The sequence below is a fragment of the Malaya genurostris genome, chromosome 2, assembly GCF_030247185.1.
Source record: "Malaya genurostris strain Urasoe2022 chromosome 2, Malgen_1.1, whole genome shotgun sequence".
Classification (NCBI taxonomy): Eukaryota; Metazoa; Arthropoda; class Insecta; order Diptera; family Culicidae; genus Malaya; species Malaya genurostris.
Window position 1 is genome coordinate 86,856,342 of NC_080571.1, and position 22,874 is coordinate 86,879,215.

The 22,874-nt window shown below is 38.9% G+C and overlaps 3 protein-coding genes across 3 annotated transcripts; 1 reads left to right on the forward strand and 2 right to left on the reverse strand.

Annotated features, from left to right (window-relative positions):
• Nucleotides 1-7,207: 7,207 nt before the first annotated feature.
• LOC131430878 (V-type proton ATPase subunit S1) lies at nt 7,208-8,836 on the reverse strand. The gene is made up of 3 exons (XM_058596124.1): nt 8,586-8,836; nt 8,366-8,474; nt 7,208-8,304 (listed from the first exon to the last, which is right to left on the reverse strand). Exons 1-3 carry the CDS (start codon nt 8,681-8,683, stop codon nt 7,339-7,341), a joined length of 1,173 nt encoding a protein of 390 aa, XP_058452107.1. The 5' UTR covers nt 8,684-8,836; the 3' UTR covers nt 7,208-7,338.
• A 1,380-nt stretch (nt 8,837-10,216) lies between these two features.
• LOC131428681 (uncharacterized) lies at nt 10,217-13,390 on the reverse strand. The gene has a single exon (XM_058592725.1). It carries the CDS (start codon nt 13,388-13,390, stop codon nt 10,217-10,219), a length of 3,174 nt encoding a protein of 1,057 aa, XP_058448708.1.
• Nucleotides 13,391-21,707: 8,317 nt separating this feature from the next.
• Nucleotides 21,708-22,788, forward strand: LOC131430728 (uncharacterized). Its single transcript, XM_058595920.1, has one exon. It carries the CDS (start codon nt 22,052-22,054, stop codon nt 22,772-22,774), a length of 723 nt encoding a protein of 240 aa, XP_058451903.1. The 5' UTR covers nt 21,708-22,051; the 3' UTR covers nt 22,775-22,788.
• Nucleotides 22,789-22,874: the final 86 nt, after the last annotated feature.

Sequence of the window (22,874 nt, forward strand, 5' to 3'; positions counted from 1 at the left end):
CAAGTCTTATAGTGATCGTTGTAATAAATACAGTTAGTGTTAAATAGTATTCGCGAGTTTTCACTTCGTCGCGAGAATCCGAACACTTGTCCGACAAAACCACAAACGTTAATGTGCGCAAACAACCGTCTCAAGGCCATAGTCAAGGCAAAAGGTGGTCATATCGAGCAAAAGTGAATTGATTCTGAATTTTGTATTATTTTTACACATTTTGTACTTTGAATTAAGTAAAAGTAATTTTCCAAACTGAAATTATGGCCTTTTTAATTGGTTACACTTCGAGTGCCGGACCCTGTATATCATCGTCAATGCAATTATTTAATTTCGATTTTTTTCTTCTGGGTAGTACAGAACAAGTTCCGCGTTAACTTTCTCGCTGATTAGAACACCTGTGTAACTTTTGGCAACTCCAAAGCACATAACCAGTTCCGCGTAAGCTTTCTTGATGCATAGAAACTGAATAATGTATTCCAGAAGATTCTTAGAAGTTCTCTCGGTTGCGTCACACGAACTTCCAAGTGTGGTTAGTTCTTTAAAAACCCTGTTTTAATCCACCTAGTGGCATAATGATGCCTTTCTCATATCAATCATACTATCACATATAATACTGTGATATTCTTCAAAATAATTTATTTCGATTCTTGAGAGAATAACCGAAATCAGTTTGTTTGGCCATCTACTGATTAAAAGATTTGAGGTCGTTTTAGATTTTTTTACGTTTTTATGCCACAATGATGGTATAAATTTTTTAACACACTTTACCCTATATTTCCGGAACGGGAGGTCGGATCCGGATGAAATTCAGTAATTCCGTATGGGACCACAGGACCTTTCATTTGAACCTAAGTTTGTGAAAATTGGTCGCGCCAATGCAATACATATTTTCATTTTTTATGCGCATTCTACCCCATAACTCCGAAACCGGAAATCAGATCCAAATGAAATTCAGGAATTTAGTATGGGACTTAAAAGGCTTTCATTTGAATCTAAGTTTGTGAAAATCGATTTAGCAATCTCCGAAAAAAAGTTGGTGCACTTATTCTCACAATCTTTGCACATTTTACCCCATAATTCCGGAGCCGGAGGTCGGATCCTAATAATATTCAGGAATTTTGTATGGGACCACAAGACCTTTTATTTGAATATAAGTTTGTGGAAATCGCTCCAGCCATCTCCGAGAAAAGTTAGTGCAAAAAAACATAACATACACACACACGCATACACACACAAACATTTTGCGTACTCGACGATCTGAGTCGAATGGTATGTGAACCTCGATCCTCCGGGCCTCGGTTAAAAAGACGGTTTTCACAGTGATTGCATAACCTTTCTATATGATAAAGGCAAAAAATGGGCTGCTTAGAATGCTATCCATGAGCTTCGTAAGCTGATTGAGTCAAATCAGTCCCTTTTATCCGAAATTTTACTTAGTTGGGCAATTCTTCTACAAAAAAAACAAAGTCTTGGCATTACATTCCATTTGCGGAATTTGACCGTTAGAGTACAAAACCATTACATGGCTAGTACTACGATCGTATTAGGTAGCAGAAAATAATTTAACTGGCTTTAACATACAATCACAAATAGTATTACTGAAATTTTTAAATCGAATTTTCACAGCATTCAATATTTTTAAACCGCTGAAAAGCCTCCTAACAACATTACTTCCAATACTTTTGGGGTAACTAACAGCTCAATGTTCAATACTCTCAGGATTTGCATCATTCGATGGATAATTTATCATTCTTTGTAAATCATTAAATCACTCACCTACAGTGAAGTTGTTATAGTCATTTTAGAACCCATAGATTTTTATTTCAAAGTAAAAAAAGCGATGCATTTGCTTTGTACGCAACGTGATTACATCACATTTTAATCATTTCAACACTATTTGTATCGAGTAATTGATTATTCAATGCAAATTAGATTTATGTATAGAAGCTGTATGGTAATACTTTGGATTGGTAATAATATTGTCTTGTGCACGCGACAATAATATTGTCAATTCAAAAAGTGTTGACAATACTTTTTATCGTGTCATGAAAACTTAATCGGATTGACAAATATATTGTTAGAAAATATAGCTACCAACTCAGATAAATCTTACTCTAGGTTGATTTTTAATTTGCAGAAAACAAATTACGCATTTGAAGAGAGTTACTTTTTTCAAATCTACTTGATATGTCGGAAATGTCATAAAATCATTGTGATGAAATAATACCGGATACTATAGACGTACATGAGTGGTGATTAAACCATATTATTCGCACTTTGTAAGGAGTGTATGGATCTAATAAGGATTCCGGAACTTCTACGATGCGTAGGAAACGCGCATGGTCTTGTCGAAGTGGGCTTGGATCCAATAGATGATCTGCTAGTTAGTGACGATTTTTAGCTGTTGTGAGATATGCTGTGTAAATCAACGTCTGTTAAAACGTTGGGCAGAGTGAATTAAAAGACGGGTGTTATGGATGAGTTTGTTGCTATCATAAATCAAATAAACATAGATTTCCCACAGTACGGTGACACTAACAGCACCTCTACTTTTTTCCATTAGCTACTGCGGTTGTGTTAAATGCGCAGGCAACTTTATGCATGCATTTAGGAGCATTTACGCACCCATTCTCCACCAGACGGTGCTTTTGGTGTCACGAGTTGCTCAACTACATTACTATTACATTGGGAAATCTATGTTTATTTGATTTATGTTGCTATGCAGCGCTGTTAGAAAAAAACGCAATATTTTCATTTTCATTCTTGCGTGAGTGAAAATTGCGCTCCTTTTAAATATATTGCTGGAACCATACACAGTAACCGTAAATAACGTAATGAAGTACTGGTTTCTCTTGCAAACTTTTTGTTTCGTAATTCATTGCACCCGTATTGTTTAAGTACACTAGCGCCGTCCTGAATTCAGTGGAACACAAATGAAACAGGCTCATTTCTGTCAGGTTGTGTATGGGTTGGTAATTTATTTATTGACGAACGTTCAGTGAAGCTGAAGTTTGTTCGAGCTGTCATTTTTAACCATACTGATCAGTAATTCAGTAATTCGTGATGAGGATTCGGTAGATATTATACTGTTTGGTCAGCACGGGAAGATTCTGAAACAACCGATTAGTTCAGTAATTTATACAGTTCAGTACGATATGAAATAAATTTTGAATTTAATTTAGTTTAATATTTGAAATTTCAGAAAACCAAAAACAAAATAATTGAACTTCGAACGCATTTTACTATTTAATTGAAAATATATGTTATTTTTATATGAATTCCAAACTTCGTCGGAAGTATAGAAGAATTTTAACGTTTTTTGCATTATCGTTCTATATGACAGCCCTCTCAGCAGGCCGTTCTATTTTGTTGGCCCTTGAGCGCTTGTTGAACGACATACTGCACGAAATATTCGTTCAACTTGCTGGAACGGTTTGTTGTTGTTTTTTCTCTTGCCAAAATATAGTGTAAAGTGTGTGTTACCGTCATATAGAAAGAAAATTTATTGTTATTCTACGCGAAATAGAAGTACTGTGCAGGTATGTAGTGTTAGTTTAAAAAAAATAAGTGGAATAAATTTCAGAAATTCTCCAGTAAAACTAGTCCAACGTGGCTCAAACTCCTCATATTAAAAATGGCTCAACAATGGACCTCTGTCTGCCGGATTTGTTGAACGAAAATAATGGCATTCGGTTCAACGGTCTTTTTCAAAATCGGCAAACGAAGGTCCCGTGTTGGCCTCCCGTTGAACGATTGATTGGACTTCCATTGGACCAATGATCCAACGTATTGGACCAACGAAGGACCACCGTTGAACGTTTTTTTCTAAGAGGGAGGTTGCAATTTCATATACACTACCCTGTATTTCCGGAACCGGAAGCTAGATCTGGATGAAATTCTACATCAACTAATGGAAACATAAGACTTTTCATTTAAATCTGAGTTTGAAAAGATAGATCCGTCCATTTCTGAGAAATTGGAGAGATTTGGGATTTTTTACTTATCAGACTGCAATTCCGGAACTGGAAGTCGTATCCGGATGAAATTTGGCAGAGTTATATGGAATTGTAAGACCTTTTATTTAAATCTAAATTTGTGAAAATTTGATGAGCTGTCTCTGAGGAAGTCGAGTGCACTTTTGAAGTTCATTTTGCCCATTTTTAACTCCGGAAGTAATTCTGCAGAATTATATGGAATTTTAAGACCTTTAATTTGAACCTAAGTTGAAAAAAAAACGGACCGTTCCTGACAAAATCGAGCGCACTTTATCTTCATTTTTTTTGGCACATTTTACCTCAGGACTTAACCATACGATAACTGACTTGCAAGACCAGCACCCTATGCATTGAATCGCCAATCCGCTGTTGCGTCAACGCACAACCATACTTTACACTAAGCATCCCGTAATTCCGGAACCGGAAATCGTATCATCTCAACGGAATGGTTCGGTTCAAAAATCTGTTTTCTCAGTGATTGCAAAGTCTTTCTGAATGAGAAAGGGAAAATGCCTAGAAAACTTTTTGTTCCAACCACACGATGATACCACAAACGAATTTCCAAACATGACAGTCACGATCTTTTTTTGGCGCACATCTACGGTCCTCCGTGCAACTGGCACCAATGGTGATAAATTGGTTGCACGGCTGAGTTCCCATCATACATTCATAATGCAAATGTCAAACCGTGAGAACCCTTTCGATTCGGTAGCTCATTTGTATATATTTAGATTTTATGGCACACTTTGGTTGAAATGATAACAATGCAATTAATCTCGCGCTCCACCAAGCGGTGAGTGCGGTCATTTCAGAAGGTACCGAGAACGAACCACATTTTTCAAAAATATTTATAAGCACATACGTGTCTTTATTATTTATCTTTGATGATACTGCATGTCATACAGCGAACGCAACATTGGACTGAAGTCAAGTTTCATGGTTTTTTCTTGGGTTTAAAATGACGAATTTAAACAAAAAAAATCAAACTTATGTTGACCGCTTTTTCAAATATTATTTATCAATTATCTTTAATTAACTCCAAAACCGTCCTAAAGAAGATAAGATAAAATAAATCTCAAATGTCTCTGTCAGATGAACAATAGAAAAGAAAGTTTCTCTTAGAGTGCTTCAAATGAATAATTTCACTGAGTGGAGAGAGTCTTCTGGTACGAGTTCAGCCTTAAATATTTTGAGTGTGCACCCTCACAAAGCATAACTCAAAATGGAGTGACACACCACTCAAAATTCATAAAAAGTGCACGTATACTCTAAACTTGAGTTACCGCCTATCTACTCACTCTTGAGTTGAAGGACGAAGCTGTCAAACTTTGAGGGTTTTTTACTCAAAATAAGAAAAAAATATTTTGTTCAAAAGTTGAGTGAGTTTAACTTTAAATTAGAGTCCCTTGCACTCAAATAAATTCATCTTCGTTAATGTTTATATACAATTCCCTTTTTTTTAAATAGGAAGCGCAAAAAAGCGATTCGAAACCGTTTCTTTTTGATCGGTTTGGAATGAAAATTGAATGATTTTGATATCCTCACTGATGAATTTTGAATGATTTTGAGCTTCTCACTTAGCATAGTTGAAACTTCAACATTTCTACTGAAAACATTTATGATTGATGATTTATGTTTTCATAAACCGGATCTAGAAATGGTCATGAATAATGACATTTTCTTTTCGTTTTTTCGTTCATACTTAAATTCGATAAGAATATTCCGAGAATGATAACGCACTGTACCAGAGATGCAAGGTTCACAGATTAATCTGTGTTTCACAGATTTTCAATTTTCTGCACAGATTTTAAAAATGACACAGATTTTCACAGATTTCTGAAAATGATCACAGATTTTCACAGATTCTGGAATAAATCACAGATTTTTTAAATCGAGCACAGTTTAGCACCAAAAAGTACAGAGCGGTTGAGGACAAAGGTACAGAGCGTGTTGGTAGTAAGACCTTTTTTTTTTGCTCACCAAATTAATTTTGATCTGCTATTTATGGTACGGGAAACGGGCACAGATTTTCACAGACAGGTTTTTGGCTTGATCACAGATTTTTTTAAAAATGATCGTGCATCCCTACACTGTACTGCAAGAAGTAATTTTTTTCACTTAGGCCCCGTTTACACTTCTGCTGGCTGCCAGCATGCTGGTGTCAGTGTACTGCCCTCTTAGGAAAAAAACGTTCAACGGTGGTCCTTCGTTGGTCTAATACTTTGGATCATTGGACCACAGTTGAACGTTTTTTCCTAAGAGGGCAGTACACTGACACCAGCATGCTGGCAGCCAGCAGAAGTGTAAACGGGGCATTCAATGTTTGATACCTCAAGCTCAACGCTCAAATCCATACTCAAATTTTGACATATTGTTCCAGTTTATGAATTTGAGTAATCGCAATTCAAACCATGAGACATATTCAATGAGCTGGTTGGTTTTGTAAATTTCGTGCTGGTCGAAGTCCCTACGATCTCTATGAAACATCCATCTCATTCACCCGATGTGACTCCATCGAACTATATTTTATGCCCAAACCACAAGCCATCTCTGAGAAATCGATGAGAGTTTCGTTTTGAAGTCTTTGTCAGCTATTTCCGGACTCTGAAACCGATAACCAATATTGCCAAAGTAAATTCCAAACAGATTGGAATAGTGTGGAGGCACATTTAGATGTAATAACGGAATAAATAACTTTTGATCATAACTTATCAATTTCTCTCCGTCAACAAAGAAATTTCCCAGGCATGAAAACAGTACCCAACCTCATTTCTTCGAATCTGATATTTCATCTTAAAATCAATTTAACATACCACAGAGAGTTATTGAATCTTTAATGATCGATTTTTTTTTCACTAAAATTTTACACGTTTGTGTGTTAGTCTTCGATTCATGAGAAAAATACAAAAACCAGCCATTTTCTCGAATCTTCAAACAAAATTTGAAGATTATCATCATTCCTTAATTCGCCACTCGACCAGCACAGGGATCGCAGAAGAGTTGATTGTATTCTTCAGTTGAGCAAATATCAAAAATATTTTCAGTTTTAGGAAAAATAAAAGAACTTTATTTGAGCCATTGGGAACCATTGATTTCTTGAGGAACTTTAGTTTATTGAAAAAAATGGTGAATTTTAGCTTTTGAAAGTACAAAACTCCAGTGAATATAATTTACGAACGGTTTCTAGGACATGTGATATTATGTTAGTACAACAATCATTTTATCAGAACATTTATTTTGCTAGTACTGTTTTTTTCTCCTTCGAGCTAAAACATCATTGGCGGTCTACCAGTTGTGGTACTAAATCTCAGCGGGTACGCTCCATCCTACTAGTTTCCCCAAATGGCTACTACTCAGCTGCAGACACGATGATCGTCTTACCCTTTGGATCGTCGTAACGGTCCATCGTGCGGATATCCATCATCCAGGTAATACCGTATGCTCCAATAAATATGAAAATTGCAACCAAAAACAACCCGGTTAATATGCCGGGAGAGGTGAAACCGATGCAGTCCCAAGCATCTCCGAATCTAGTGAACTTTTCGGTACCCTCTGATTCCCAGTGAGGTTGCAATTGAACTTCCTCGAATAGAATTCGTTTTTTCCCATCAACCGTAAAATACTCCAATCTATTGCAGTGATACGAGAAATGTTGATTAACGTCGACTCGATGACGCAGATGGTAGTCTGTGTTATCGAATTTCACACCAACTATTTGCCATGAGCCTTGGGACAGCAAGAAGTTGAAAACCAATACTCCACCGGGGCCATTGAGCTCTATCTGAAGAGTACCAGGATCCGAACTGTTTGAATCGGTTTTGTCAATTTTGTTAAACGACACCTCGGTGATATCCTGGTCGGATGCACCGGCGCTGAATTTTTCGTATGCTATAATAAAAGTATTCTCAACGGTGAACGTTTTCATATCCGGCTGTGGTGTATCCTGTTTGGCCTGTCGTCTTTGACGGATCAACGTAGGATAGCTAAATGAAGGTGTTTTAGCTGTATAGATAGCTAAAGTTTTATCGAATTCGGCGCGGAAGCGATTATATAAGTTGTCAATAAGCGCATCATGTGACGCGAAATCGTCCCCTTGCAGATTTAAAATAACAACTGCACCACCCTTCGGAGTAACCCGTTCGCTGAGGGTTCCATCTTCCGAAACTTTCACTATTTGAACATTTTTATCTTCAACATCAAAAGTATCCAATGGATTTTGCACGTTGGGCAGGTAGGATTTGCGATTTAAATTCGCCAGATTACGGAAACAAGTTTGAGTCCCCAACTTACACTGACTCAAATCTTCTGAGGAAAGCTGAAAATAGTTTTGATTACTTAAGCTTTTATAAACCAACAGCCTTGTTAGAAATACTTACGCTATCTTCAACAAAAACCAATGTAAATGTATCTGCTCCTGACTGCGATTCAATCAACGCCGAAAACTCTGAAGTTTTATACTGCGACAATGCGGGAACATAGGTTACGCTGTAATATGAAAAAAACACAATCACATGACCAAATAGATTAACCTTCACTATGAGTCTCCATATTGTACTGGAATATATATATTGATATGAAAATTTTCGTAGTACTTACGATGGTTTGCCCCAAATAAAAACAGGTACATCAGATGCTTGAACGCAGATCAATGTCACCACAAGACACAAAACTGCTAATACACAGTTCGACATCATTCTTCTAGTTACCTTCCCTTCAGCGAACGATAGTTAAGTGCCACCGACTGCAATGATCCAGAATACTATGCTATCCAGGTAACAACTCGTGATTCAACACAGTTTTTCTAGTACAGGCAACTTCAATCGTCACCTGACTTACAAAATGAACACGATTCACGAATTCTTTTACAAAATGCACTATACCAAAACACAGTTTCATTTTGAGACGGCTTGTCATACACGCTGCCGAGAAATAGCTACACGCAGTAAAAAAATTCTACGAATAAATAAATTCTGGGTAATTCTAACGGTTTTTCTGGTTGATATTGTGACAATAATTCCTCGCTTGATTCAAACAATGTTTTTTCAGAAACAATTGTGTTTCGATCAACCATATTTTAGTTTGAAACAAGCATATTTAGTTTGAGACTGAAATATATCGGTTTGAAACGGGAGCCTAACACATGGGCTGAAAAGTCGCGGGCATAACAAAAAGAACAGGATTTTTTTGGTTCAAAATGAACTTTATTCAGCAACGTAATCTCCATCTAGAGCAACGCAATCCTTCCAGCGCCGCTCTAACATTTCAATACCACTTTTGTAGAACGATTTCTCATTTGCCTCAAAATAGGTCTCAGTTTCAGCGATAACCACTTCATTCGTGCAAAATTTCTTGCCAGCAAGCATTCTTTTCAGGTCTCCGAACAGCCAGTAGTCACTGGGAACCAAATCGTGCGGGTATGGTGGATGTGGGAGCAATTCGAAGCTCAATTCATGTAGTTTTGCCATTGTTTTGATTGACTTGTGACACGGTGCGTTGTCTTGATGAAACAAAATATTTTTCTTCGCCATATGCGTCGTTTCTTTGCCATTTCAGCCTACAAATGCTCCAATAACGCTATATAATATTCACTGTTAATAGTTGTTAGCGAGGGCTTACGACCATAGAGACTTTTCCGAAACGATAATCCCGAAGAAATAAAACACCTGTGATTATATTCAACGAAAGATTATAATTTTCCTGTGGAGGAATCATGATTTATGGTGTGAGTTCATGTGTATATATAAATATGTAATTTTTCTTACGTTTAGTATCTCCGAACTTATCAATCAGTAGTTTGCGGTTTGTAACATGTCACGCCTGCTCTGTTAAGGTTAGGCTCGTGCAACTGATCTTACGAATCTAAAGAGTTAATTCTACATTTATTTTCAATCATTCAAATTTCAATCAATTCAAAACATATATAATCTATTGATCGTACCTGATTAAACGGAAATTCAACTAGCTTTATATAAACTGTTATTCACTGCCAATTACTCGAAACTGTGGCTGGACTATTCTTCTCAAAAACAGTAATTATATAGCTTTCATCTACTCTCTCTTACTTCCTTTCGTGTTTACATTCCAGTGTAGCCAGTGTAGTTTATTTTCAGGTTTGACCAAGTTTCGGGGGGCCCGCAATCGAGCATTGCAAAGTTGGTTTACTCACATGAAGGTGCGCTTAAGTATTCACGCCACACTCCCCCCAGGTACGCTGGACACCAGTTCGCTTACACAACGTCGCGCCGCACGTCTAGTATGGCCAACTTGGCAACTGGTCGTTCATAAATGCCGGCCGAAGTCCTTACAGTCGCTGATCTTGGTAGACCGTCTCGGCCCGGTTGAGTGCAAATAATTCTCCCCTTTGGCCAGCAGCTCCTAGGCGATTGCGGGTCGACAATCACTACAACATCATCCGGCTGGATCGGTTTCGTATAGTTGAACCATTTCGTACGACGGGTTATTTCTGGCAGATAATCAGTTACCCAACGTGTCCAAAAACGATTTGCTTGAACCTGAGATAATCGCCAGCTTTGACGAAGCACGGCATCAGTATCGACGATAGTGCTTAACGGTTTAACTCCGTTGGATGATACCAGCAGGAAATGATTCGGGGTCAAAGCAGGCGCTGAATCATCGTCAACGGGAACATGTGTCAACGGTCGAGAGTTTACGACATTTTCAACTTCTGTTAACACGTTTCGCAGAACTTCGTCACTGAGCTTCCGAGCATGCAAAACTACCATCAAGTTCTTTTTAACGCACCCAATCAGGCGTTCCCAACTCCCACCCATATGAGGAGAAGAAGGAGGTAGAAACGTCCAGCTAGTTTCCGCGTCGGTGAATTCTCTCATCAATTCTTCATGGTTGATAGAACCTTCTGCTTCTTTGATAACACGGTTTGCACCGACAAAATTAGTGCCACGATCACTGTAAAAGGTTCTCGGTTTACCTCTCCTTGCCACAAAATTTCTAAGTGCCATTATGCACGAGTCAGAACTAAGTGAGTTCACAACCTCGATGTGAATCGCCCGAACTGTGAGACACGTTGCCAGCATCCCCCAACGCTTTTCTGCTCGACGTCCTATGACGATCTCGTACGGTCCGAAGAAATCGACGCCAACATGCGTGAAAGGGCGCGTGAAGGCATCCAGGCGTGCTGATGGTAAGTCGGCCATGATTGGAACTTGCGGGAGTGCTCTGTAGTTCATACATCGCTGACAGTCTCTTTTTACTTTGGAGTATGTCGCACGGAGTTTGGGAATGCTGTATTTCTGGCGAATTTCGTTAATCACGGTCTCGTGATTCTGGTGGTGATATTTTTGGTGATAATGTGCAACGATCAACTTGGTGGTATGGTGGTCACGGGGCAGAATTATCGGATTCTTTGCATCCTCTGTAGCGTAGTCACAGGCGGCGATGCGGCCTCGCATTCTCAAAATCGAATTCTGGTCTATCCACGGTGATTTCTTATAAATTGAACTTGTAGTGGGAATCCGCGCTGTAGAACGCTCTAGATCTTGCTGTGATTGTTTTAAGACGGTAATTTCGTCTTGATAGGCCTCCTGCTGCGCTTGACGGATTAAATAATGAGCTGAGGAAGATATTTCTTGGCTTGAAAGTGGCCCAACCACGATTGAACTTTTCTTGAGTTTTAGTTTGCAATTTTTCACAAATCTACGTACCAGAGCAACGACATTAACTAACCGATTCCAAGAAGAAAAGTCGGTAACGCATACCGCGGGCACTGCTGCGACAGAGTGAACTAATACGCTCGGACGTAATTCTACCTCTGTAGCCAACGAGTTCTTACACGAAACCGGCCAACATTCGTCTGATTGATAAAGAAATTTAGGGCCGTTAAACCATCTGGCCTTTGAAGTCAAATCAGGAACCCCTTTCCACTTGGTCCCATCGTCTGCCACGTTTAAATCGGTAGGAACGTATCTCCATTCGCTCATCTCTGTCGTCTCCAGTATTTCACTAACTCGGAATGCCACAAACTGTGAATAACGGCGGTGATCCGACTTGATCCAACATATTACGTCCTGTGAGTCTGACCAAAACATTTTTCGAGAGAATTTGATAACAAGAGCTTCGGAAACTGATCGAGATAGTCGCGCGCCCACTAACGCTGCTTGGAGCTCAAGTTTAGGCGTTGACATATACTTTAATGGAGCGACTCTAGTTTTCGCGGCAACTAGTCTGCACTCAACGATGCCGTCCTGAACGACGCGCAAATAACACGCTGCTGCAATGCCATTGTCGCCAGCATCTACGAACGTGTGGAGCTGAATATTTTCGCCAACAGCATCTGTGTGACTGAAGTAGCACCGAGGAATACTAATTTCTTCGACTCTTGGAAGCACTTGAAGCCATCTCTGCCACTTTTCGAACAGTGTGTTGTCGATTTGGTCGTCCCAATCAATTCCGGCACGCCAAACATCTTGGAGGATAACTTTTAAGTACATGAGAAAATGTGCGATCAAACCAAGAGGATCGAAAATAGACATCAGAACACGCAGCATATCCCTTTTTGTTGGATGAATTTCACCTTCTAACAGAGCACGACCATAACGATTCCAACCAATCTTATACGTGAATGTATCCGAAGAAGTACACCACCACATGCCGAGAACCTTTTCTGTAGAAAATTCAGGAGAGAGGTCAAGGCTCTTCTCCTCCGTCCGTTTCTCTTGTAACGCCTTAGTAACCTGTTCGGAGTTGCTTATCCAGTTACGGATCTCGAATCCGCCATCGGCATGTATTTGCTTCACCTGTTTAGCGAGTTCAATTGCTTGCTGATGCGTCGCAACACTAACCAGCATATCGTCGACGTAGTGACGTTTCTGGATCACTTCAACAGCATCTGGAAACTTCGCTATGAATCGATCGGCGTTTAAATTTTTTATAAAATGCGCCGTACTAGGGGAGCAACACGCTCCGAACGTCATGACCTTTAGGATGTAAACAACTACTTCACCGTTATCGTCGTACCAGAGGAAACGCTGACATTGCTGATCTTCAGCTCGTATAAGAACTTGCAAAAACATTTCACGTACGTCTCCGGTCAGCGCGATCTTGCCTTCCCGAAATCGGATCAGTATGTTGAACAGATCACAGAGCAAATCAGGCCCTTTCAATAGAACCGAGTTCAGTGTTACTCCGTAGGCTGCTGCAGCCGCGTCCCATACCATACGGATTTTCCCAGGTTTGTGGATATTAGTCACCGGGAATATTGGCAAATACCAGACTCGCGGGAAAGCTTGATTTAGTTCTTGCTCCGTAAGTTTTCTCGCGTATCCCTTTGTAACAAGGTCGGTGATTTTTTGATTCAGAGTTTCAGCCAGTTCTGGATCCTTATCCATCCGTTTTTTCAGGCATTGCAGCCGCCGTAGAGCCATAGGATAGCTGTCTGGCAAACGAACGTTTTCATAGCGCCAGTTTCATAACAGGCCAGTTTCATAACGATCTCCTTTGAATACGGTACAAGTTTGAAGCAATGATCGTGCTCGCTCGTCTTCTGCAGAGAGAAGAATTCTTTTCGGCTGAGTAACACCAAGACCATCGATTGTGAAATATTCTTTCATCGCTTTGTGGAGGTCTTCATCCGTTGATGATTTACAAGAACACACGTGGAATACGGAATGTACGAGGCTTGAAACTTCGTCTGAATTGCCCCCTCCGCACACAGTCCACCCTAACCGGGTTTTAACGGCTACTGGCTGATGTGGAGCTCCTTCACGACTCTTTCGTACTAAACTCAAATGTTGATGCCTGATTCCAATCAAAATCCTTGGGCGAATGTCTCGGCACGAAGCAATTGGCAGGCCACTGAGATGTGGGTACCGCGTAGTTAGCTCTTCTATATTCATAGTTTGCGGGGGAAGAAGCAGTTCTTTAACTGTGCGTACACCGTGTAAACTATACCTCCTAAACGGCTCATGTTTGGAGGCTACTTCCAGTCGGACACTCCTTGAACGATCCTCACGGCGTGTAGCTCCTCCTGTCCAACGTAAACACAAGGGCTCTATATTTCCTTCAAGTTGTAAGTCATCTGCCAAATCGCTATCAAGTAGTGTAAGCTCCGATCCGTCATCAAGAAACGCAAATGTTTGAACTGAACGTTGTTAGATGAAACCTGATGAGTGTGACATCCATGTTCCGATGTAATAGAGTTTGATTTGGGAAGATCGTCACGCTTAGTTGGAGAAATTTGATCACAAGAATTCGAAGAGACTGCCTGAGGCGATGTCGTGTGTTTCAGATCATTGTGTAGCAGCTCGTGGTGTTTTAGTTCGCAACCGTTCTTGCCACACATCCTGGTCTGACAACCTCCTTTATGCTGACGTAGGCATCTACGGCAAAGCCCCAGGTCTCGAACGGTTGACCAACGGGAATCACGAGAGAATTCAAGAAATCGTCTGCATTTGGCGATCGACTTACAGTTTCCTTTGCATACCAGACAACAATTGGTCGGTGGTTTCGCGTTGGATAACACTGCTGGCTGATGATCTGGAGACAGCTATTCAGAATGCGCATTGAGGTATGAGTTACTTTTTCTGATTGCTCGTGAGTCATTGCGAGTATTCTTGATTTCAGGAATGATACTTGAGAATGTAACTGCACTGGCTGCTTCGGCAAGTGAGTACAACCAGTTACTGAAGGATGGGAGATTGATTATGGGAAGCGACCGTCTGTATTGGGCCCAGTTTAATTTTATTGACGCTGGCAGCTTGTTTACTAATTGATGAAGAAAGGTTACATTATAAAAATATTCTTCGAGTCCGCAAGCATCGACTGTAGCACAGAAGTTTTCAACGTTGACGGCGAAATCCACGAGAGCTTCGAGCTTGTCCTCCTTTAGAGCTGGCATAGAGTTGATCTTGGATATCATCGAATTCACAATTACCTCCGGTTGCCCAAAGAGCATCTTTAGCGTAGACATTACACCGTTTACATTGGAAGGATGCATCAATCTGCACCTTACCGCTTCATAAGCGCGGCCTTTGAGACAGCGTTGAAGCCGGACAATATTCTCCTCGTTCGTGAACCCGCACATTGCTGTCGTACTATTAAAGGTGGAAACGAACAATGGCCATTCTTCAGGATTTCCTGAGAACGTAGGCAAATCTTTAGCAATGGCTTGACGAGCGGCTAACTGTTTGCGAGAAATAGATAGAGATTCATCTTGCTCATAGCCATCGGAGTGACAGTTACGCATTGATGATGGATGGGGTACATTCCGTTGCCTGTCCGACGAATAATCCAATCCACCTCGGTACTCTCGATTTGAGATGCATCGTGAATCCTGACCATCTTGCGATAGTCGCGAGTTATTTGGATGAAATTCCCGTGGTGCTGAATTCATTATTAAAGGCGACGTTAAATTAGTTGGATTTGCTGGCGGATTATGTTTTTGCGCAATCGAAATCTTTCGAAGGTGGCATACACTCAGATTCAGTTGCCTACGGGTTGTGTCTCGTGGGTGGTTTTTGCTGGAAGTCACATTCAGCGTGATGTTGCGGTTCAGACACGACATTGAAGACGACGGTGCAGGAAATGGATCTGGGGGACCCGGTTCGTGTGATACAGAATAATTGCTAACATTATCTGGAGTTTCCTGTTGATATTCTTCCGGCAGCCAATTATCCTCCCCAGGTTCCGATGCTGCTTTGATTGAACTGCTTTCGCTCATAGCCTGCTCGAGTAATTGATACTTCCGTTCCAGAAAATCCTTCTCTCTTCTCGCTTCCTCTGCTGCGATCACCCGTTGGCGCTCAGCTTCACGTCGTTCCACTTCTCTCATGTCTTCTAATCTCTGTATTTGCAGTCTTGCAAGTGCTTGCGACGAACGGCTAGACGCGACAGATGGAGCTCCACTAACTATCGACTTTCGCAGTTCTGTCCACATCCGAACGGCGTCAACTGAAGTTAAATCGGCTTTCTGCTGTCCGGCTGTTTTGAATGAATGGCTTGGCAATGAAACATCTACTGGTTGATTTTTATCCGAACTATCCAGCTGATGCTTCTGCTTTGGCAATATTTTTGAAGATGGTTTTTGAGTGGTTCGCTCCCGTGCATTTTTATCACTGTGATGAGAAACGTTAACAGTCGAACTTGTTTCCTGAACTCCGTTTGCGTCAGTGCATTTGGAACATCTCCAGGGAAAATTCTCGATTTCCTGCGTAACACCTACACAATGAAAATGGTACCATTTAGAGCAACTATCACACATCACCATCTCATCCGTATCTAGTTCACGGCACGCCCGGCAGGCTTGACCGAATATGGTTTCGTTTGCATCTTCCGTCACTATCGTTTGCACATCACCGTTCGCACCTTTCCCGGCGACCTTTTTATTCGATCGTTTTGAGCGTAGTTTTCGACTTGACATGACCGTTCGCTTGGTTTCCTTATGCAAACGAAAATTATAAATTGTTAGCGAGGGCTAACGACCATAGAGACTTTTCCGAAACGATAATCCCGAAGAAATAAAACACCTGTGATTATATTCAACGAAAGATTATAATTTTCCTGTGGAGGAATCATGATTTATGGTGTGAGTTCATGTGTATATATAAATATGTAATTTTTCTTACGTTTAGTATCTCCGAACTTATCAATCAGTAGTTTGCGGTTTGTAACAAGTCACGTCTGCTCTGTTAAGGTTAGGCTCGTGCAACTGATCTTACGAATCTAAAGAGTTAATTCTACATTTATTTTCAATCATTCAAATTTCAATCAATTCAAAACATATATAATCTATTGATCGTACCTGATTAAACGGAAATTCAACTAGCTTTATATAAACTGTTATTCACTGCCAATTACTCGAAACTGTGGCTGGACTATTCTTCTCAAAAACAGTAATTATATAGCTTTCATCTACTCTCTCTTACTTCCTTTCGTGTTTACATTCCAGTGTAGCCAGTGTAGTTTATTTTCAGGTTTGACCAAGTTTCGGGGGGCCCGCAATCGAGCATTGCAAAGTTGGTTTACTCACATGAAGGTGCGCTTAAGTATTCACGCCACAATAGTATTTCCTTTCTAAACTTACCTTACCTAACAGTTATAGGCCTGGGGTGTCCTCTGCTGTATCAAGCATACGTCTCCACATAACTCGGTCCATGGCTACTCGTCGCCAGCCACTCAAGGCACGGATTTCCTTTCTAAAGTTAGTCGATAAATGTTACACTACGCACATCCCAAAATACCGAGGCATAAACTTTCCAGCCGATTGTTGTACTTTCGGGCGCTTTGAACGAGGTTCACATGTTGCTGTCCACTCAGATGACAATCGTTTGGAATCCGGAGTGAAGGGATGAATCCATGTTTCATCCATTGTCACATATCAACGCAAAAATTCCGGTTGGTTACGTTTAAACATGGCCAAACACTGCTCAGAATCATTAACACGTTCTCGTTTTTGGTCAACAGTGAGCAAACGCGGCACCCACTTTGAACAAAGCTTTTTCATAGTCAAATGCTCATGCAATATAAAGCCAACACGTTCTTTTGATATCTTTACGATGTCAGCAAACTCACGCAACTTCACTTTTCGATCATTCAAAACGATTTTGTGGGTTTTTTATGTTTTCTGGTGTTACCGTTTTATTTGGACGTCCACTGCGCTCTGCAGCATCGGTGTCTCTACGACCACGTTTGAAGTCAGCAAACCAACGTTTTATTATTGTTTCTGGTGGAGCGAAGTTTCCATAATACTTTTCAAGCCATTGCTTCGCTTGAACGGTATTTTTCCCATCAAGAAGTGGTGTAAAATTAAAACACGAAATTGTTTTTGATCCTTTGTTCTGAAAATAATGAGGGTACCGTCACTCTTAGTACAATAATTCACAAACTAATGAAAAGAGTATCATAAAATTTTAACAGCTGTCTTTTAAAGGTAATTAGTTTTGGCAATTACCATTGAATTTGTATCCTGCATGAAATCCTCATGAACGTATACAAATCAGTACAGATAATTTGTTGAAAATTTGCAAATGAAAAAAATAAACACAATCTAGATGACAGACTGGATGTTTTTGATAGGGTAACGTGGCGCCATCATGACATATGCGAGTACTGTCAAAACTAAAGGAATGTTTGAAATGACCGTTAAAATGCAATTTGAGTGTCCTGACTGTTAGTCTGTGACTATACACCCGTTCTTAAGGTTCTAATATTACACGAAAATATGCATAATTCAATATCAACATCATTAAACAGCTGCACGAAAAAATTTTCATTTTAATATGGGCAATCAAACACGCTCAGACGGAAAAGTTTCATTATTTCTTTCTTACTTTTTGTGGTATCTGTATAAATCTGTATTAAATTTGAGAAATCTGTATAAAATCTGTACTCTGTATTAAATCTGTATGCGCATGTAAAAATCGGTATAATACAGAAAAATCCGTATAAATGGCATCTCTGCGTGGGAGCTCGAATGACAGATGCACTTCAAACAAGATTAGACAAAACTAGGTTGAATTAGTTTTAAATTACTTGAACTTATCTAGACTAGTTGGGATTGAATGAGATTAGAGAAGTTTATTTTGGAATTACATGAGTTTATTAGTATGAGATTGTCTAGAGTTTAGAGTGATTTGCCCCTTGAGTTGAGGTGATGTAATGTACACAATAAGGTGTTCCGATGTTATAACGTGTGATTTATCTGTAATATTTCTCGTTGCTGCTCAGTACGTCTAAATGTTTTGCACATCAATAGATAATCACATCGAGATTGTTACAAATCTTTTTTTGCTGTGTGGTGTGAAGACCAGCCAGAATCATTTGCAAGAGCTACCAATGCCTCCCAAAAAAGTCACTGATTGGAGAGGATTATGGACCGGTGGTATTATTCGTGAAATACTGGCCGATATGTTGGGGAGAGAGTATGACGAAATTGGACATTGCGCCATTTTAAGCAGATCCGCGGCCAACATTTGCATGAAGTCGTCATCGAACATTAAATTATATTCATTGTTTCATCGATTCCAATGAAGATTTCATCAATTTTCTCAAATTTTTCGCGTTTTTTTCTAAATTAAATCCTCTACCTCTTAACAAATCACCCTTTATTACCTGGCATCACTGGTGATATGTAACACATGGACAACTGCACAGCTTCCATACGTTCGTCGTATAAGTAAAAACATTCAAACAAAATCATCAAATTGGTTGAATCCATGTACTAGAATTATAACTACTGCTTTACCTTCAGAACTAATTGGCTCAAGTTGCACGTTCCCCTAGCTGACCCCGTTTAATGATATTTAGTATAGTAAGTTTATGGTATTTGTTTATGAGAGAAATCACATAAGATATTTGCAATAATTTCTCAGTGTGAATAGAAACAATTTCGGTCTTTTTCATTCTAACAACGACGGACATTCCGGACATATACGAGAAAGACCAAAGGAAGATGAAATAAAGTTAATAATGATGGAAAATCCGTATGAATTCTAAACGCGTATACTTTACACGATTATTAGAAGTGAGTAATGTTAGTAATGTCTTTATTGAAAAGTAATGACAAAATTCGAATGTCATTACCTAGTAGCGGCCCTTACACGATCATTAAAAGTGTCATTACTAAAAAGTAATGACACTTTTAATGATCGTGTAAGGTCTGCGAGTTCAGTAATGACACGAGTAATGATAGAATTCCGGATTTTCCATCATTACCAAAATTATTTCTTCTTCTTATTTTTTTGTGGAAGTGCTGAATATCTTTAGAACTATACGCGAAAAAATGACAAAGTATAGATTTAAATTATTAATATTTCATTAACCTTAACGTTTCAATGGCAAATCAAATTTATTTTCTGCTAAACGAAAATAAAAATATTGCTATTGCTATTGCTGGAGTAGTTACAAATACTCATCATTAATAATGAACGTGTAATGCTAAAAAGTAATGATGGACAGTAATGCAGTAATGACGAGCGTTTGAGCAGGAGTGTCATTACTTAGTAATGACACTTTTAATGATCGTGTAAGGGCCGCTAGTCGATCATTAAAAATGTCATTATTGCTCCATTAGCGGCCCTTACACGAGAATATTTTTTGTCATTTTTAATTATGACTAAGTAATGATGTATTTCATACACGTTCATTAAAATGATATTATTTTTACGTAAAGACATTTTTAATGACTCGTGCTAGCATTATATTTGTCATTTTTAATGATGACTAAGTAATGATGTATTTCAAATTTGATAGAAATCTCGTCATTACTGCACCATTACACGTTTATTAAAACAATATTATTTTTTAGTAATGACATTTTTAATGATCGTGTAAGGTCCGCTATTAGCGGCCCTTACACTCAAAAAAATCCACACGTTAACCTTATGTGAAAAAACACGTAGATTACAAAAATGGCTTTGTCATCGGAGTTTACGTGATCTTCTTAACAACCATGAAATGAACCATATGTCAGAATTATTGCTGTTGTCACATATATTTTATGTGTCACGCACTTACTTTAATTCATTTTGTCATGTTCATTTTGTGCTCGCAATATGGCGTCAGTTGAAAAACCTAGAACAAACAACATAGGCCAAATTCCTTCTACCCTTCTACGGTATTTATCACAGTGATTTTAGGGTAAATAATTGCTCATTGATTTTATCGACAGTTATGAAGTCTAGCTAATTTTTATTATACTTTCAGATCTAATATTAGTACCAAGCAGAAGTATAATTTATAAGCGAATGTACTATTTAGTGAGTTTAGTACAACTTATTTGCATGACCAATTGGCATTACGCGAATTCTGTGCTCTAAAAATACGAAACTGAAACCCAATTCAGCTTTGTTTTTTTCTACAGCGGAGTTCAAAAGGCAAAACCTCTAGATTGGGTTCCAGCACATCAATCACATTTAGAACTACTAGTTCCAGCTGAATGCATTCCTTAAAGGGAACAATGTTCGCTTCAGTTTAGCTGCTCCGGAGAAAGGATTTATAATAATGCATTCTTTATTTTTGATATTTTTCGCAAGTGATTCAACAGAAACGAATTTAAAAGTAAAATTTTCAGAATATCTGCGTGCGAACAAAATTTATCGCAATGTTATGTCCAAAAGACTATGTAATCTATTAGTTTTTAATACCAATATACCAATATTAAGATTCAATATAGATCTTTATAGTAACAATTACATGAAAATAATGTGATTATTAAGTAAAATTCTGGTAAAAAGTAAGTTCAAATGAAATAAATTTTACAGCACAATTTAAATGAACTTTTTATAAATTTCACAAAAGTATTCTATAGAATCTACGAAAAAAGTGACGTAGATATTACGTGATACAAATGTGGACTAAGAGTTCATGAGTTCATTCTGTGCTATCTATACTTCACATAAGTTTTACAAGAAAAGTTCTATGGATAAAAATCACATACGTTTTCACGTAGCATTGAAGTGAGGATTTTTCTGAGTGTACACGAGCATTAAAAATGTCATTTTAAATTATGTCATTTTTAATGATGTCTAAGTAATGATGTATTTCAAATTTGATAGAAATCTCGTCATTACTGCACCATTACACGTTCATAAAAATGACATTATTTGTTAGTAATGACACTTTTAATGATAGTGTAAGGTCCGCTAATGATGTAATTCAAATTTGTTAGAAATTTCGTCATTAGTGCACCACTACACGTTCATTAAAATGATATTTTTTTTTACTAATGACATTTTTAATGACTCGTGTAAGGGCCGCTATTGAATTATTCTTGCCTTCGCTGTTTGGCGCGAAACTGTCAGTTTTGTAAAAAATATTGCAGCCAAACAACATGAGACAAACTTCAGTTGTGTTATAACGGCTGTTACTACAGCTTATCGTTTTTTCGGATATTGAACACGGACATGAAAACCTAAGACTGAAAACCATTAATATTGTCAAATGTCAACAACTGTAATGAAACAAAGTCAAAGACGCTCTCGCTTTCGGTAAAGTGTGTTTGTCCTTTCAAGAGCTAAATCAATGCTGCAATAGTGTCAACTATCATTAAATTATATTTTAAATTAGTTGATGTAAAAGATTTTATCAAAATGGTGCGCAAAAGACAAGCCAAAAATACCAAGAAGCCCATCCAAAAAGTTCCTCCGACGTCATCTTTTGCTGAATCGAACATAACAATGAGCGATATGCTTGGATCAGAAATCGACTCAGATAACAATTATTCACGAGCATCTATGCCTGGTGATCGTTCGGTTACAGACATATCCGTTTCCCAACCGATAAGAAAACCGTTGGTCGTCACCGGGAGCACATCTACAGTGCCCAATACCAGCAAATCACTATCGTCATCGATCCAAAGTGACCATTCGAATGCGGAAGGATCTATCGTTTACGATCCCCCCTCGGAAACAGATTTCACGCAAAGTGTCACCGAGGAACTATCAAATTCTGTACCATATCAGGACCCCGACAAGAGCACCGCTTCTCGGAGAAAATCAACAGCACCCACGAAAGCAACCAGGAGTAACACAAAGGCCATGCAAGAAATTGCCAGATTGCAGTCTGTCGTTACTCCAGTGATTCCAAAACTTCCATTTGCCCGATTAATCCGAGAGGTTCTGAGTGAATATAGTCATCATAATCTGCGCATTACGGCCGAAAGTCTGATGTGTCTGCAGGAATCGGCCGAAACCTATGTAGTACAACTGATGGAGGACGCATACCGGTGCACACTGCACCGGGAACGGATCACGCTTATGCCCAAGGATATACGACTAGCAGTTATGTTACGCAAAGATAGTATTATGTTATAGGAGTTTGTTTGTGTATTTGTTAAATGTAGTTTATTGAAGATTGTCATTAATATAAAATGTTATTCCTACCTCGCGGTGAACATAGGAAAATTTCTTTCGC